Source organism: Salmo salar, chromosome ssa06, assembly GCF_905237065.1.
Source record: "Salmo salar chromosome ssa06, Ssal_v3.1, whole genome shotgun sequence".
In the NCBI taxonomy this organism is placed as follows: Eukaryota; Metazoa; Chordata; class Actinopteri; order Salmoniformes; family Salmonidae; genus Salmo; species Salmo salar.
The window spans coordinates 46570882-46589990 of record NC_059447.1 but is presented as its reverse complement, the minus strand read 5'-3'; the positions used below and the strand labels follow the sequence as shown (position 1 = coordinate 46589990).

The window sequence follows — 19109 nt, the reverse complement described above, 5'->3', positions numbered from 1 at the left end:
AGAGCAGTGACAGTGTTGTTATCAAATAAAAACATATGTGGGTTTACAACATGGATTGTGACAATACAGGTTTGAAATCAAGAGGACCATTGCTGTGCATCTTAGGCAAGGTCCTAAACCTGATTTGCTTTATGCCGTGTTGTATATTAGTCCACAAGGCAACATGATAGAACTTCAACTGGACTTTATGAACCTGATAGCGAGTGTTTGGCTTGATTGCCTTCAAATGACCCCTGATCATGAAGGTTGAGTGCTGTTTGTTTAAATCAAAGTCGATTAGCTAACAATAGCTTGACATTGTGTATGACTCAATATCATAACCTGAAAATAATGAGCAAAACTTGTTACAGAGTATGTGTTAAACCCTTTGTTTAGCCAGTAGCTTTCTGAATGGTTGTACAATGGTTGTTACTGCTGGGTTTACATACCGATGCCTTGAATCCAAGCCATTATTTTTTATGCTAAATGAAGGCACTTAAAAGACTAATTGCTTGGTGTGATTTGTTGGACATTAACATTTTTAGGTCTGAGAAAACCTGGATGGATTCCTGTCTTATTTATCTGAAGGCTAATAATTAGATGTTTTGAGAAGATGCGCCAGTGGAGATTACTGGCAATCTAATATGGCACAGTTTATGGGAACATTAGGTAATTGTGATTTCCACTCAGTCAACTCAGTGTCTTTTCCTTTCACAACATCTTTCAAGTTTGCAATAATACCCAATTATTCTGTTTTTTAAGCTTTACATGTCTGTATCATCCGATCCATGTCTGACTATAAATTGATATTGCAACAAAAGGTACAGACTTGTAATGATAAGATAACAAAAATGTTCTAGCAAACGGTTCTGTGATGCTCTAATTTGTTTCCAGCTCCGCTGCATAATGAACATTTCAAATAATTTAGTCAGGTACATGCTTCCATTGATGTTAATGTTACAAGTCAGCAGGTTAGCAAAGCAAGAACAAAATATGACTGTAACATATTCTGTCAGTAAGGAAAATGACAACCAAAACGGTTTGCATTATTCTCCAGGCTTCAGTGATAGTAACGTTGAGGTGGTTTTCTGCCATTATCTCCAAGGAAATTTTACAGTACAAAATGAAACAACAACATCGTTGTAAACACTGGGTTTTAGGACTTACTTATTAGGATTTCACAATCAAAACAGCAACCTTTTTTCCAATGTTCAATACATCGATCTGTCTCCTCAATGACATTAAGTACCACTCAGTCATAAAAAGAAGGCCATCTGATCTGTTAAAAAAAACAAGAGTAAAGAGTGAAACAAAAATACTAATTAATTCCACTATGTCCATCAGTTCTGGCCAGACAGTCTTGATTTTCCATAGGAATCAAATGTTTCTGTTTGGCCAGCTGACGTCTCCCAAAAGGTCTGTAAAAATTACTTGAGGTTAATGCTAAGGTAACAGGAAAATCTGATAGGTAACGTTTCCAAGGAATTCTACTAACAGCACAGAGCGGAGAAAAACATTGTTGAGCATTTCTCAAGAATCTCAGAACACCAACCAGTCAGAGGAACTCTCCCACTTGTTCCTGTGGGCAAACAAACACCATCCACATGCTTAGGGATCATGATTTTGGTAATAAATAAATCCACAGCCATGTGAAACTTCTAGAGATTTGGATATAGCTACTGGTCTCAGTGACATTTTTCTCTTTATAAAATTATTTGCCGAAATTGTTGCAACCCCTATTACTAGCCTGTTCAACCTCTCTTTCGTATCGTCTGAGATTCCCAAAGATTGGAAAGCTGCCGCGGTCATCCCCCTCTTCAAAGGGGGAGACACTCTAGACCCAAACTGCTACAGACCTATATCTATCCTACCCTGTCTTTCTAAGGTCTTCGAAAGCCAAGTTAACAAACAGATTACCGACCATTTCGAATCCCACCGTACCTTCTCCGCTATGCAATCTGGTTTCAGAGCTGGTCATGGGTGCACCTCAGCCACGCTCAAGGTCCTAAACGACATCATAACCGCCATCGATAAGAGACATTACTGTGCAGCTGTATTCATCGACCTGGCCAAGGCTTTCGACTCTGTCAATCACCACATTCTTATTGGCAGACTCGACAGCCTTGGTTTCTCAAATGATTGCCTCGCCTGGTTTACCAACTACTTCTCTGATAAAGTTCAGTGTGTCAAATCGGAGGGCCTGTTGTCCAGACCTCTGGCAGTCTCTATGGGTGTGCCACAGGGTTCAATTCTTGGGCCGACTCTCTTCTCTGTATACAACAATGATGTTGCTCTTGCTGCTGGTGATTCTCTGATCCACCTCTACGCAGACGACACCATTCTGTATACTTCTGGCCCCTCTTTGGACACTGTGTTAACAACCCTACAGACGAGCTTCAATGCCATACAACTCTCCTTCCGTGGCCTCCAACTGCTATTAAATGCAAGTAAAACTAAATGCATGCTATTCAATCGATCACTGCCCGCACCTGCTCGCCCGTCCAACATCACTACTCTGGACGGCTCTGACTTAGAATATGTGGACAACTACAAATACCTGGGTGTCAGGTTAGACTGTAAACTCACCTTCCAGACTCACATTTAGCATCTCCAATCTAAATTTAAATCTAGAATCGGCTTCCTATATCACAACAAAGCATCCTTCACTCATGCTGCCAAACATACCCTCGTAAAACTGACCATCCTACCGATCCTCGACTTCGGTGATGTCATCTATAAAATAGCCTCCAACACTCTACTCAACAAACTGGATGCAGTCTATCACAGTGCAAACCGTTTTGTCACCAAAGCCCCATACACTACCCACCATTGCGACCTGTACGCTCTCGTTGGTTGGCCCTCGCTTCATATTCGTCGCCAAACCCACTGGCTACAGGTTATCTACAAGTCTCTGCTAGGTAAAGCCCCGCCTTATCTCAGCTCACTGGTCACCATAGCAGCACCCACTCGTAGCACGCGCTCCAGCAGGTATATCTCACTGGTCACCCCCAAAGCCAATTCCTCCTTTGGTCGTCTTTCCTTCCAGTTCTCTGCTGCCAATGACTGGAACGAACTGCAAATATCTCTGAAGCTGGAGACTCATATCTCCCTCACTAGCTTTAAGCACCAGCTGTCAGAGCAGCTCACAGATCACTGCACCTGTACATAGCCCATCTGTAAACAGCCTATCTATCTACCTACCTCATCCCCATACTGTATTATTTATTTATCTTGCTCCTTTGCACCCCAGTATCTGTATTTGCACATTCATCTTCTGCACATCAGTGTTTAATTGCTATATTGTAAATACTTGGCCACCATTGCCTATTTATTGCCTTAACTTACGTCATTTTCACTCACTGTATATAGACTTTTTGTTTTATTTTGTTCTACTGTATTATTGACTGTATGTTTTGTTTATTCCATGTGTAACTCTGTGTTGTTGTATGTGTCGAATTGCTATGCTTTATCTTGGCCAGGTCGCAGTTGCAAATGAGAACTTGTACTCAACTACCCTACCTGGTTAAATAAAGGTGAAATAAATAAATAAATAGAGATACAGATATAGCTACTGATCTCAGTGATGACTACAAGCAAAAGTGGGACTACAAAACACCTGGTACTTTCACAATTCATGTGACAATTGTGCTTGTTTGATTTCCTTTCTCACTTCATAATCTCTTTCACACAGGTCTTTCTCTTTGTACTCCAAGACAGACCTCTCACATTCACTGCTCTTCTTTCTTCTTCCTGGCATTCGTTGACACAGTGGTTCTTCTCCCCCTGTTCTCTTGTAGCTCAATGTTCCCTGAGAGCCCTAGGTCTACCTTACTTCCATACCATGAGGGGTCTCTCCTCGCGCTTCTGCCAGGGACTCTTCTTGTTCCCCTCCTCGTCTTTATCATCGGCATCCTCCCCATCCTCGGGGCTGGTGGCTGGGTCTCTGCGTGTCACCTCACTGGTGGAGGTAGTGGTGGTACTGCTCCGGGCGCTATCCCGGCTGCGGCCCTTCCGGGGGAACGTGCCACCGCGGGGGGTCTTCTCTGGGGCCTCATCCAGCAGCGGTGCCAGAGAATTGTCCTCTGGAGAGTACATGGCGGCGTGGCTCTCGCTGCTGCTGCTGGGGGGGTCTGTGGTGTCGATGCAGGGGAGTTTAGAATAGGTCTTCCCTGCGTGACCTTTCCTCTCAGCTGCCGCTGCAGCCTCTTTTGCTTCCTTGGCCTTCCTCTCCTCCTTTCCCTTTCGCTGCTTTATGTTGGCTTCACGAGCGACGTCTACCCTGTTGTCATGATGACTCCCAGTGGCTCCTCCACCTCCCCCTCCTCCAGGGATGCTGAGAGATTCTCCCCCAAGCTCGATGTAGGAGTGACGAACCAGGGAATTGGAGCAACCGTCCAGGGGGACGAACCAGGCCCGGGGGTGCGGCTTCACCCCCAGCTCAAGAAGCTTCTTCTCTGTCAGCGCCTGCAGCTCTCCGTTCATCTGAGATATGGTGTTGTCGTTGAACAGGACCGGGATGCGGACTGGAGCCGCGTTAGGGTCCGAGGCCCAGTTAGAGTGTCCCTCTGAGTCCTCCCTCTGCTGGCCTGGTTCTTCCCCTTCCTCATCCTCCTGTTGATGATTCTGTTGTTGCTGGTTCGGTTGTTTCTGCTGCTGGTTCTGGTGTACCTGTCCCTGCTGCCTTGGAAGGGTCATGCTAACCTGGATTCCCTCCATGTCATGCTGCATCTGTTGCTGCCTCTCCAGGGCCTGCTCCACGGCCGACAGGTCCGACGGCAGGCGCATGTAGTGGGCCGGGATGACCAGCGTGGGCACCACACTCCGGTACATGCTCTCCTTCATCTGGTCCATGGAGTGGCAGAAGATGAGCTGGCCGGGCTGGGTGTTTAGAGAGTTCGGCCTGGCTAGGAGGTCCCCGGTCTGGGACGCTGAGTACTCTGGGGGCAGGCCAGAGTACTCCTGGTAGTGCCCAGCGAAGGGAGGCAGTAAAGGTGGTGGAGATGGTGGATCTGAGGAGTAACCCTGGTTGTCGTTGGCATTGTGATTTTGGTGGTTGTGGCGATGTCGAGGATCATGGGTATTATCCTCCGCTGAGCTGAAGCTGCGGGTGTCGTTGCGGAGCAGCAGCTGAGGATCCAAGTTGTTAGTGTTAGTAGAGCGTGTTGTCACCTTCATGGGAAAACTCTCCCCACCGCCACGCCTGGTGATATTGTCCGTGTTCACCTTGGCGTGGCGCTGGGCCTTTCCTGGGGGCGTGTGCCGGAAGAAATCCTCCCTGGAGCTGTGGAGATCCCGGGTGGAGGACAGGTCTGATTTGAGGGCGTCTGGGTCACCCCTGGTGGAGGAAGCAGTGTCGATGTGGATGTGGCCTGAGCTGATGAGGTTGAGGTGGGACATGGAGGTGCATTGATCTCTCTTGGAGCCGTCCAGGCCGGAGGAGACATGCATCTTGCCGTGACGGTACTGTTGCCGCGGTTTCAGACATCTCCGCCTTAAACAAAACATAACAGAGAAGGGTAAAGGGAGAATGCAACCAAACGCACATTTTAACACCCTGTAGACTGGAAATGAAACAACAAATAGAGTCCTGGAGTATCCCGGATTGGTCATTTTTTTCTTTTACATTTTTGACCCAGCCCAGTAATAACACCACTGATTCAACTAAGCAAGTGCTTGACAGGGTTGGGGTCAATTCCATTTAAATTCCAGTCAATTCAGAAAGTAGTTCCAAATTTTCCTTGTTGAAAAGCATTGAAGAGAATTGGCATTGGAACTTCAGTGTACTTCCTGAATTGACTGGAATTTAAATGGAATTTACCCTAAACCTGGTGATTGACGATTCGTTGAGTAGCTAGTTCAAAACTAGTGCTGGGTTGGAACAAAAATGTGCTATACTGGGATTGACTACTCCAGGACCTGAGTTGAGACACGCTGGGCCTGATACCAACCTGCAGTAGTAGAGCAGCAGACAGAGCAGCACCAGAACCAGCAGAGCCATGGAGCCCAGGATCGTCAAGAGGAAGACAGTGTGGTAGGTGGTGATGTCTTGCAGGCCCGTGGGGTTTAAAGCTGAGCCTGCAACATAGGGGTACACCGTAAAACATTTCCTGTCATTTTTATAGTAAATTACTGGCAGCACAGTAGCCTGTAGGTTACTGTAAATCTACAGTAAAATACAGGCAGCACAGAAGCCAGTAAATTACTGTAGATTTCCAGGACCTTTACTGAAACACACATTTACAAAATATTACTGTAAGACTTGACTACAGTTACATGCTGTATTTCCCGAATTTATAGTGCATTACTGGAAGCATAGTAGTTAGTAAACTGTTGCACATTTACAGTGCAGGCAGCTAGCGCCAACGATGGGCAATATTTCTGTTAGGTATTTCAATAGTTTCAATACATATTTAGTCATTTGTATTTCACTGGCCTGAAGTACAATTCATGTATTTTGTAACAGTTTAATTATAATACATGTATTTTGTATTTTCTAATAGAAAAATAAACGTGCAAGTAGCCCGCTTAACTACAACACCATTCTCGTTTAATGCTCTCACTGTAAGTCACTCTAGATGAGAGTGAATTACCAAAATGTAAATGTAAAAATGAACACTTGCAAAGCACACTGCAGGCATTATTCTAATATGGCTCACCTCTCACAGTTCTGGGTGACTTTAACCTCCCCACGTCTACCTTCGACTCATTCCTCTCTGCCTCCTTCTTTCCACTCCTCTCCTCTTTCGACCTCACCCTCTCACCTTCCCCCCCTACTCACAAGGCAGGCAATACGCTTGACCTCATCTTTACTAGATGCTGTTCTTCCACTAATCTCATTGCAACTCCCCTCCAAGTCTCCGACCACTACCTTGTATCCTTTTCCCTCTCGGTCTCATCCAACACTTCTCACTCTGCCCCTACTCGGATGGTATTGCGCCGTCCCAACCTTCGCTCTCTCTCTCCCGCTACTCTCTCCTCTTCCATCCTATCATCTCTTCCCTCTGCTCAAACCTTCTCCAACCTATCTCCTGATTCTGCCTCCTCAACCCTCCTCTCCTCCCTCTCTGCATCCTTTGATTTCCTCTGTCCCCTATCCTCCAGGCCGGCTCGGTCCTCCCCTCCTGCTCCGTGGCTCGACGACTCACTGCGAGCTCACAGAACAGGGCTCCGGGCAGCCGAGCGGAAATGGAGGAAAACTCCGCCTCCCCTGCGGACCTGGCATCCTTTCACTCCCTCCTCTCTACATTTTCCTCTTCTGTCTCTGCTGCTAAAGCCACTTTCTACCACTCTAAACTCCAAGCATCTGCCTCTAACCCTAGGAAGCTCTTTGCTACCTTCTCCTCCCTCCTGAATCCTCCTCCCCCCCCCCCTCCTCCCTCTCTGCGGATGACTTCGTCAACCATTTTGAAAAGAAGGTTGACGACATCCGATCCTCGTTTGCTAAGTCAAACGACACTGCTGGTCCTGCTCACACTGCCCTACCCTATGCTTTGACCTCTTTCTCCCCTCTCTCTCCAGATGAAATCTCGCGTCTTGTGACGGCCGGCCGCCCAACAACCTGCCCACTTGACCCTATCCCCTCCTCTCTTCTCCAGACCATTTCCGGAGACCTTCTCCCCTACCTCACCTCGCTCATCAACTCATCCTTGACCGCTGGCTACGTCCCTTCCGTCTTCAAGAGAGCGAGAGTTGCACCCCTTCTGAAAAAAACCTACACTCGATCCCTCCGATGTCAACAACTACAGACCAGTATCCCTTCTTTCCTTTCTCTCCAAAACTCTTGAACGTGCCGTCCTTGGCCAGCTCTCTTGCTATCTCTCTCAGAATGACCTTCTTGATCCTAATCAGTCAGGTTTCAAGACTGGGCATTCAACTGAGACTGCTCTTCTCTGTGTCACGGAGGCTCTCCGCACTGCTAAAGCTAACTCTCTCTCCTCTGCTCTCATCCTTCTAGACCTATCTGCTGCCTTTGATACCGTGAACCATCAGATCCTCCTCTCCACCCTCTCCGAGCTGGGCATCTCCGGCGCCGCCCACGCTTGGATTGCGTCCTACCTGACAGGTCGCTCCTACCAGGTGGCGTGGCGAGAATCTGTCTCCGCACCACGTGCTCTCACCACTGGTGTCCCCCAGGGCTCTAATCTTGGCCCACTCCTATTCTCGCTATACACTAAGTCACTTGGCTCTGTCATATCCTCACATGGTCTCTCATATCATTGCTATGCAGATGACACACAATTAATCTTCTCCTTTCCCCCTTCTGACAACCAGGTGGCGAATCGCATCTCTGCATGTCTGGCAGACATATCAGTGTGGATGACGGATCACCACCTCAAGCTGAACCTCGGCAAGACGGAGCTGCTCTTCCTCCCGGGGAAGGACTGCCCGTTCCATGATCTCGCCATCACGGTTGACAACTCCCTTGTGTCCTCCTCCCAGAGTGCTAAGAGCCTTGGCGTGACCCTGGACAACACCCTGTCGTTCTCCACCAACATCAAGGCGGTGACCCGATCCTGTAGGTTCATGCTCTACAACATTCGCAGAGTACGACCCTGCCTCACACAGGAAGCGGCGCAGGTCCTAATCCAGGCACTTGTCATCTCCCGTCTGGATTATTGCAACTCGCTGTTGGCTGGGCTCCCTGCCTGTGCCATTAAACCCCTACAACTCATCCAGAACGCCGCAGCCCGTCTGGTGTTCAACCTTCCCAAGTTCTCTCACGTCACCCCGCTCCTCCGCTCTCTCCACTGGCTTCCAGTCGAAGCTCGCATCCGCTACAAGACCATGGTGCTTGCCTATGGAGCTGTGAGGGGAACGGCACCTCCGTACCTTCAGGCTCTGATCAGGCCCTACACCCAAACAAGGGCACTCCGTTCATCCACCTCTGGCCTGCTCGCCTCCCTACCTCTGAGGAAGCACAGTTCCCGCTCAGCCCAGTCAAAACTGTTCGCTGCTCTGGCACCCCAATGGTGGAACAAGCTCCCTCACGACGCCAGGACAGCGGAGTCAATCACCACCTTCCGGAGACACCTGAAACCCCACCTCTTCAAGGAATACCTGGGATAGGATAAAGTAATCCTTCTAACCCCCCCTTAAAGATTTAGATGCACTATTGTAAAGTGGTTGTTCCACTGGATATTATAAGGTGAATGCACCAATTTGTAAGTCGCTCTGGATAAGAGCGTCTGCTAAATGACTTAAATGTAAATGTAAGCTTCGCCCCCAAACAAGGTCAAATTTGATAAAAATACAAATAGTTTGAGGGCGGAGCTCACGAGAATAATACCCAGCAGTGTGCTTTGCAAGTGTTCATTTTTAAATTGATATTTTGGTCATTTAGCAGACGCTCTTGTCCAGAGCAACTTACATTAACTAAGGTTGATAAAAAAAACACATATCACAGTCATAGCAAGTAAAACGTTTCTGTAACTGTTAATGAGAACGTTGTTGTAGTTAAGGATATATTGGTCTTCTATTTGTAACAAGATACCTTTTGATGTATCTTTGCCCACCTCTGGTTAGTGCCAATATTACGTTACTGTAATATTCACAGTAAGTTGCTGCCAGATTCCTGTGAGTTACTGTAATATCAGTGCAACGATACAGTACAATACTGTAAGAAAATAAATGCTACTGTAATCGTAAAATTGGTATTTTACTGTAATTACATGGGATTGGTGCAAGCAGGTTGGCTGCTAGGTATGTGTATATTACAGCATATTTATGAATATTTTGTGTTTTATATCACTTGCACTTCTTGAGGCCTAAACAAAGGCTTCCAAACTGGCTGTGATTTAAGTATTGATGGGGATACTAAGCTTCTTGAAGCATTGAGGCTTTCCAGACAATTCTGTCAAAAACAGGTTAATTGTTCAAGGCTTTGATCCACACAGCGTACACTAGTGGCACCTGCTGGTCAAAATAATTCAGAACAGCCAAATTATATAGACGACGTCTTCTACCAAAACAGGTGGTTGTTCGACAAAATGAAGTTTCGGACGTCATTGATCACGTGCTTCTGATAAAGAGATAAAGGCACACTGCTTAGTGATTTCGACGCACGTATTGGAGCGTCGGTGATAAGAGAATTATCTAATAAAGGTAAATGAATCAATAAACCATGATGAATTATTAGTCATACAGCATGGTTAATGAATAATCAATGTAATGATCAATGTAGGGATCGATTGGTCTGATTAGTTCCGGAAAGTCCAGGAACCACTGGAGAGGGAAAGAAATGTGTGTATGCAATTAGTATAGAGAGCTACAGAAGCAGATGGTCAAGGGAGTAAAACTTCAGAGAGTTCCTAACCTTGAAGGAAAGGAACAGGCTGAGCCAGAAGGTGATAAACAGCGTGAGAAGTTTATGGGGGTTGCAGGTCACCAACAGATTGTGTGTAAATGCATGTGCGTAAGTAAGCAAGAACTATATAATGACTGTTTTGTTATCCTGACGCCAGAACGTTCTCATGAATAAAGCTACAGAAACCTTTTGCAGAAAGCTGAGTCCTTGCCTAATTATTTTAACCCATTGTCTTACAAACCTTGGGCATTAGTCAAGGCGAATTGATTATTGATTATTATCATCAAGATATAAAATTCCTATAACAGTCGGTATCAAACATAACATCGCTAGATTATACAGGGCAAAACATACTTGGCAAAACACTCAAACAGTAAAGGTTTAAGACTTGCTGCCACTCTGACCTGTCCCTATACACATTAAATTGTTAGGGCACTACTACCACATATTAGTTCAATCGGTACAGCAGTCTTACAAACAGGTGCAAAAACATAGCTACTTACAAGGCATGCCTCAAAATATGTTATTGAGCCAAATATTCTTCCCCTCCCACAGCATTTCTCCACAGTGCACCATCATTTACAGAATGCTGCAGTAAATACATATTAAAACAGCAATACAATACTTTATTGTTAAATTGTATTGTAATAAAGTTACAGAAACAGTGAATATGTAATTATATATTGCAGCATACCAATGAATATTTGGTGTTTTTTTCACTTGCAGAGGCCTTAACAAAGACGTCTAAACTAGCAGTGATTACAGAGCAAAACCGATCAAAAGGACATAGCTAAACAATCAACCATTAAAGGTTTGAGACTGCTGCCACTGATTTGTCCCTTACAAACATTAAATTGTTAGGTAACTAAATTATATATATTTATTATTATTTAACTAGGCAAGTCAGTTAAGAACAACCTATTATTTACAATGACGGCCTACTGGGGAACAGTAGGTTAACTGCCTTGTTCAGGGGCAGAACGACTGATTTTTACTTTGTCAGCTCGGGGATTTGATCTGGCAACCTTTCGGTTACTGGCCCAATGCGCTAACCACAGTTAAATTGGTACAGCACTCTCACTAACATTTGGAACAAATAGCCTCTTACAATGCACACCTCAAAATATGTTTATGACCCAGAAACAACAATAACACTAGAGTTCAAAAGTTGATTGGTGCTACAAAAATACAGTATGGCACTGTAACAATTTTTTTTGCAGTAAATTTACAGCAATTTGTTACAGTGATAAATAAGATACTAAGACGGGCCACGTCTGCAACAGAACTTCCTACAAAAAGCTTTGTAAGATTGACCGGCCACAACCCCTAGCTATACAGTTTCATCGCAAAAGTGCATGAACAAGTGTTCGTGACTCAATTTGTATCTCATATTGATATGGTCTTAAGACAGGGATCATCAACTAGATTCAGCTGCGGGCTTTTTTTTTTATTGAGCGGATGGTCATGGGGCTGTAACATAATTAGAAATAATCAGTAGACTGCAAATTGATCTCAAACAGCTCAAACAGATATAATATTTGACTAAAGCATAATCATTTCAAACCTTGCTGACATTTGTATACAATCACATATCTTGCTCTATTATCTGTGGGAATACTTTGTAACAGATTTCCAAAATGAAAAAGTTTTTTTTTTTCTCAGAAAACTTGGGAGTCCAAATAAAATCAACTGCGGGGCGCTAGTTTGGGAACCCTGTCTTAATCCTTCTGTGGTGTTCATGTTTTTGTTTTCACCCAGTGTTCGCGGGTCTGATGGACCCACACCATTATTGGGTTTTTAAAACAATACAGCCATAACAATTTACGTAAAAATACTTAATACTTACATGTTGACTTATATCAATTGCAAGCACTATAGACAGCATACATGGTTAATATTTGCCATTTACCTCTGCTAGATCACATTTATCAATAAAAGCTCTGTTCGTTTTTTTAATAAAATGTGATTTTTGTAAACAAAAATCAATTATAATCAAGAAATGGGTGGAATAAATCATGTTAATCTTGAACAAATGATAAAACAAGGTTATCACTATTGATGTTTATTGCTTTGAAATGAACAAATTGAAATGATAAATGAGCCCCATTGAACACAAATTAAGGCCGGTCTACACACCACATGAGGAACAGAGTTTTACTGTGTGTGTGTGTGTGTTGCAAATTTATTTCTTGGACTTCATGCATTTGTGCTGTGTCTTCTTGTCCTTCTTGGGTCCACACACATCGCAGTGCTTCTTCTTGTGTTGCTACTGGCTGCAATCTAGAATGATGAAAACACTTAGTTCAGGAATTTTACTAACATCTCACTTACTCACATACATACATGTATGTAGTTACAGCAGGCACACACATGTGCAACAACATCACTCATACTTACATCCGGTATTGGTGTTGTTGGTTCTGTTGGTCGGGCGGATGGGGCACCAGCATCCTCCTCCTGAATCCTCCTCACGATGGCTGCAGAAGATGGGGTCCCTTGGATATGTTGGCTCCTCTGGATTTGAGGTCTTACCAATGCCTTGTCCAGCTCCCCGAGAAAGAGCCGTCTCCTCTGAAGCTTCCCTCTGTCCCAATCTGGGTTCAACGCCATCCAGGTAACAAACGCGTTGTATGTCAAATATGTTGAAGAATATCACAAGTGGCCAGCATAGGGTTCTTCTTTTGCAGCTGTAGCCAGTCACCAGCTTGTCTAAATTGTCCACCACTCCTTTTGTGGCATTGTAATCCATTATGATTTCTGGTTTTAGATGTTCGTGGCCATAGATTCTCCCATCCCTATGCAGTGTACTCATGAGTACCACGTTTGCCTTTCTTTGGCACATAAGACACTAGGGATGTGTCGGGTGTGGTACACAAACTTAGAGGAATTGATAGGCCTGTTCCGTGTATTCAACAGCTGAGGTGGGAGCTCTGGCTTGTTTTTTTATGCTGTTCCTACCATCGTCAGCTTCCTCTTGAGGACCTCCCTCCAAATTAGTGCAGTCCAGTATGATTTTCTGGATGGTGTCTGGGATGAACAGTTCAAAAGAAGACTTTATGTCTTGCACATGAGTAACCACCATCCGTGTAGGCCCTGGTTGCATCCTTATCATATTGGCAGCCATGCGGGGTGGCTCATTCCTTGGGCAAGAAGACCATTCAATTTCACAATTTTTTGACATCTATATTTTCCCTATGCAGGCTGCTGATGAGCTGGTAGGTGAAGGGCTGGTCCTGGGGCTGGCTGAGGGTCAATCTCATCCTCTTCTTCCAACTCACTGTCAGAATCCGAATTGACAGAGACATGATCCTCATATTCTGAAAATTCTTCATCTTCCAAAGTGGAAGACACTCCGTCCACTAGCTTCTCTCTCTGCAAAAATTATTTCTAAGGCCTTCTGAGCAGAGATTCTTTTTGCCATACTGATTGATTGTGGTAAGGAGCCACACGTGCAAAACTATTTATTTGTTTTGTCCCTCCCCCAATTTGCACCTGGCTGTGGTAGAGTATGGGAAAATGCAGATTTCTTTACAATGTATCGAAATAATGTGTTGTAATAACATTGTGCAGGTTCCCACAATATTGCACACACTACAAAGGGTAAAGAGTGCAAGAAAAGTGGGACACAGGCAGACAGGTTCTTGGTGCTATGTTGAAACAGCAGGCCCAGCGAGGCACACAGCAAACCTTTTGTTTAATTTTTACTTGTTTTCGAACACCACACAAGGGTTAAGGGAATCAAGATGACAGTGGGGCTGTATAAAAAATGTCAGACTGATGCAGTCCCGAGCTATGTCGATGGGCAAAAATTACAAAATACATTTACAAAATACCATAAAAATCTGTTTCAAAATAAATGACGAAATACTTGTATTTTGTCATGTATTTCATTAAAATATGTATTATGTATTTTAAAATACGAAAATGAATTTGGAAGTAGCTGGCCCAAACAGCAACAACATTCTCAGTAATGGTTACAGAAACGTTTTAATTTCTATGACTGTGATATGTTGTTTATCTACCTTAGTTGAAGGCATTGACTGTAAGTTACTCCGGATAAGAGTGTCTGCTAAATGACCAAAATGTATATGTGATAATGATCATAGTAAAATGAAATGCAAAGCACACGGTATTATTATTGGCCTTGTTTCGGGACAGAGCTTATTAGAATAACGCTCAGCATGCTTTGCAATTGTTCATTTTTACATATACATTTATATTTAGTTCATTTAGCAGATGCTCTTATCACACTATAGTGCAATCAGACTTCTGATACCAATGTAGGGTGAAAGGGAGCCACAAAATTGTGAATAGCTATACAAAATGGTATAGAAAAGTATTTTGAAAATACAAATTACAGCTCTCGAAAGTATCTTGTTACAAAATATATTGGGAGTGTAATTCAGCCCAGCGTAATACAAATTTCAAAATACTCAGAAGTAATTTAAATACATATTTCAAATACATGTAACAGAAATACTGTCCATCTCTGGACATAGTTACCGTACCTGTGGTTGAGGGAAAGGCAGCCAGCCAGTATCCTAGCTGGTTGGCCACAAAACTCCATGTCAGCTGTGTTCCTTCTTTCTTGATGTATCCGGTTCCTTTCCTGACCCAGAGTCCTGTTGAAGTAAAAGTCAACATTGAGGACAGAATTAGTTAGAGTAGAGTTGGAATTACATTATGCCAATGCTTGCTCATAATCCCTGTACACAATAATTTCAAGGATAATCAGTATATTATTATTAATCCTGGAGTGAGCTGATGGAACAGCTCCATAGTTACTGTACTGAACGTGTGCTGTGAATCTATTGCTCTACATTATAAGGCCAGCGGTGTTTTGCATTCATATCCAGTGATGTCTAGCTTGTCGGGATAGAACATACAAATGATGAGCGAATAACGTGATTCAGGGAAGGAAGACAGCTTTGAGTCCAGGTAGATGCTTTCCGACCCTAACCAAAATAATGAAATAAGAAAAAGAAGAAAAAAAAGAAGAGAACAAAAAATGACAAAACAAATAAAAACTTGGCCACCAAAAAAAGAAGAAAAAAAAGAAATTTCCCATAATGCCAGGTGCCCTGAGGAGAGGGTCAGGATTCGGTAGCGTAATGTGTTTTGACAGGGTGACCTCGGCCCACAGTACACCCAAGGTCCCCTTCTACATCATCCTCCCTCTCCTAAAATAGTTTTAATTTCTGTAATTCTCGTTAGCATTTTCACTTTGCAGAAAACATAAACACAGAGGCAGGTTATGATTAGGCCTACATGTTACTTATGCAAGTGTCCTGAATGATTTTAACACACTGTAGGGGAGAATGGAAACAGTGGCCTAAAATAAAAAATGTCAAGCTTACAGTAAGATATAGCTTATGATTAATAACATATTTGAAAAAATAAACATAATATTGCCTTTCAATTCGAATAAGCAATATAACTATTACTTTAAATAACTATTAGATCAATATCATCTGTTTCCCTTAAGACTACAAACATGTGTTCGACTCCTCTTTTAGTGATAATAACAGAGACAAGGGAAGTCTGTGAATATACTACCTTTGTCATCATAGCAGCAATACAACCAGGGCCTGCATTAATCAAAAGTGTTTATCTAGGATCAGGTCATCTTATTCATTATGATCTAAAAGTCAAAACTGATCTTAGATCGGCACTTCTACTGACGCTTTGTGAATACAGGCCCAGGCATGAAAATCCATTAGGGCTCTATCTATTAGTCATGTCTGACATCTCTACTGCCCATTGGCTACAGCTATTATTAGACATTAATAGACGATCTGGCATCCACAACCTCAAACATTGAACCACCTGAGAAGTCAACCTAGGACTTCTAGGCTCCACTTTGAGCCAAGCTCTAATTAACACATCCTAAGTGGTGTGAATAGAAACACACTTGGCTAAAATGGTATATTCAAAAATCCTCTAAACTAGGGGTAGAAGGGAGGTTAGAGTGAATTGAAGTGTGATTGTGTGTCATGCCAGGTCACTTATCTAGGAAGTGCACAACCATGGATGTAGTGTTATATGTTGACCACTAGGGGTCATCATGCACACAGACGAACAGTAGTAGGGGCTTTTGTTAATCTCCTCATCATAAGGCAGGGGGATCGTCTTTATGCTGAGTCCGTGTGTGTGTGATCCGTCTCCAAAACAAACACAGACTCATATCCTTTCCTCTGTCACAGCTGAGTCAGGAGAGATAATGGAGCCTCTGATCTAGTCTCCTGGGCTATATGGAACAAGAAACACTGTCTCGTCCTTCTTCCTCCTCCTTTCTCTTTTAAAGACGCCTTGAAGGAGGAGGATGGGAGGAGATCACATAGGAGGGGTCATCAAGGACAGAGAGAGAGAGAAAGAGAGAGTATTCCTCTTGACTGACGAAGGGGTCATGTTCAACTTTGACTCAACTTTTTGGACTCATCATCACACTGTTCTCTTGTACTCATTTGTCATGCAAATATGCAAATGTTATGTACAGACTGTACGCACACCCACATACAAAACAAATCAATTTCTCTCTTCAGTGGCAGCTCACCCTGGCCATCCACCCACGCCCAATATCTACCCACGCTCCATATTTCCCTCTTACATCTAATTTCCCCTCAGTCGCAATCCTGACTGACAGTCAGCAGCCTTGTATTACAGCTCACTTAGCTCTCCCTTGATAGTCCTGTCATAGTGCCACAGTGTTCCACAGCGTTCCACAGTACCCACCAATTAAAGGCTTCCGCTGCAGCACCTGATTCTATTTGCTAGAGTGTTCCGAGTGCTCCTGGCAGGTGTCCCCAACCTCCCCAAACATCTACAAAACTCATGGTGGATTTAAAGTCTTGCAAGTGTAACCTGACACGCTGGAGGAGTGGAGTGTGTGTGTGTGTGTGTGTGTGTGTGTGTGAGTGAGAGAGAGAGAGAGAGAGAGACAGGGAGAAAAATCTGGTGTCAAAGCTGACTCTGGAAGAGAGGCCTCTGGGGATACGAGACTAGAGGCCCATTTTTCTACTCAACACTGATCTAAAGCTGCACAGGAGTATATTTTATTGCTCTGTGTGGGATTCTACATCTGTAGTACTTGTTGACATTGGCTGAACCTGCGATGTTACTTGATTTGTTTTGAGTAGAAACTTTCAGGTTTACTGCTTCTGCAGAGGTCAGGGAAAAGAAGAAGGTAACTTTGTTGGACGTAAGTTAAACCATGATGGATACAAAAAATTATTTATGACTAAATGCTGTCAACCAGAAGCTTTTATGTATACAATATATACTGAAATACTGTATAGAGCACTTGAGACATAGGACAGTACTTGCTGCAGTACTACATGAGGGTCAGTGGGGGGCATTCTCCCTCTTAAGCAACTAAAAGCCCACACCCCCAGAGCTCTCTCTCTCTGTGTGTGTGTGTGTGTGTGTGTGTGTGTGTGTGTGTGTGTGTGTGTGTGTGTGTGTGTGTGTGTGTGTGTGTGTGTGTGTGGTGGGATTAGAGGCGAAACATTTAGAGATGACACAGTTAACAAAACATCCACCCTGGTGTCCACATTATAATCAGTAAGCTTCTCACCACCTAGCTAACTGTTCATTCGTTACTGCAGATAATGAGATATGAGCTCTGCGCTGGCTGAGCCTCCCACTTAGTGGACGGTTGAATAAAAACCCATACAGTTAAATAATGCATGAACCTAACGCTGCAACGCTCTGTTTGACTAATCAGTTTGCTTAAATCCTGTGCTGTATTGTAAAGATTTGATTTTACTCTCAGCTACTGTACAGAGTAAAACATTTTCATACATCGTATTTTAGCAAACTACTAAATTCAACACCCACAAATAACCACAATATAAGCCATGTAGTGGAGTGAGAGAGTGAAAAATGTTTATTTTTTTCGTGGGGGGTGCCTAGTCAATTGGCAGTAACCTGTTTTGGCCCAATGCTGAATGTTAGGTTCAGCACTTACTACAGAGAGTCACAACCATTAATCCTCACATCATCTTAGCCATCCTAACATGATGTGAGCAATAGCCTACAGCTAACTCCAACAGACAAGCTCATCACACTATTCAAAATCTTTCCCTCCACGACAGCTTTGTTGTCCCCTTTCTCCTCTACTCAAAACATTAACCCTCCAAATCCTCTCCTCCCTCCCTCCTCCCATCCATCCATCCATCTGTGTCTCTGTTTGCATCTCATAACATGTTACCGTGGCAACATGAGACCAGAGAGGTGGGAAACATTGCCTCCATTGTCCCAGGGTTCCTAGAGCTACATAACAGGACTAATCACATCATCAGACTTCAGGACAACAACACTCTACAGCTGCAGTTTTACACAAGGTGTTAAAAAGGGATGTTTACACAAAGTCTGTTTTCATGTTTTCTGCACATTGAACCCACAACTACGGTATCAGAATGACACACCCATCTTTTGTGCATTGGGATCCACCGATCAATGCATGTCCATGATTTCTAAATGCGATAGTTCCGAGTTGCACACGCATATTGCTCTCCGTATTGAAGATACCACCACAGAAGGATGCTGGGAATCCAAATGGATCCTGCCAGATAGGTGCTTCATCATCTACCCTTGGGAAGACATATCCAGACTGGTTGGCTATTACTTTTTATTCATTAGGCTTGCTCTTCTCAGTTCATTGTGCACTGTACCATCCTTGAAATCCCACTTCAAGAAGTTGAGGTTATCGTGGAGATCTGTAGAAATAGGCTTGGGGCTTCGTTAACACTTCCTATGAATACCCTCTTCATAACGCATCATAAGCACATTTGGAACACCTGAGCTATGAATCATGCATAATAATGCA

The 19109-nt window shown here is 43.8% G+C and overlaps 1 protein-coding gene across 2 annotated transcripts in view; it reads right to left on the bottom strand.

The window, feature by feature from the left end:
* Positions 1-3338: 3338 nt before the first annotated feature.
* Positions 3339-19109, bottom strand: part of LOC106607454 (protein FAM171A2-like) — an 85011-nt gene continuing 69240 nt past the window's right edge. The window contains exons 7-9 of one of the 2 annotated variants that reach the window (XM_045720642.1): positions 14791-14904; positions 5928-6054; positions 3339-5470 (exon numbers count right to left, since the gene is read on the bottom strand). In XM_045720642.1, coding sequence (XP_045576598.1) covers positions 3808-5470; positions 5928-6054; positions 14791-14904 — 1904 coding nt within the window. In that variant the 3' untranslated portion in view covers positions 3339-3807. The remainder of the gene's footprint in view (positions 5471-5927; positions 6055-14790; positions 14905-19109) is intronic. The other variant, XM_045720641.1, reaches the window with a different exon arrangement.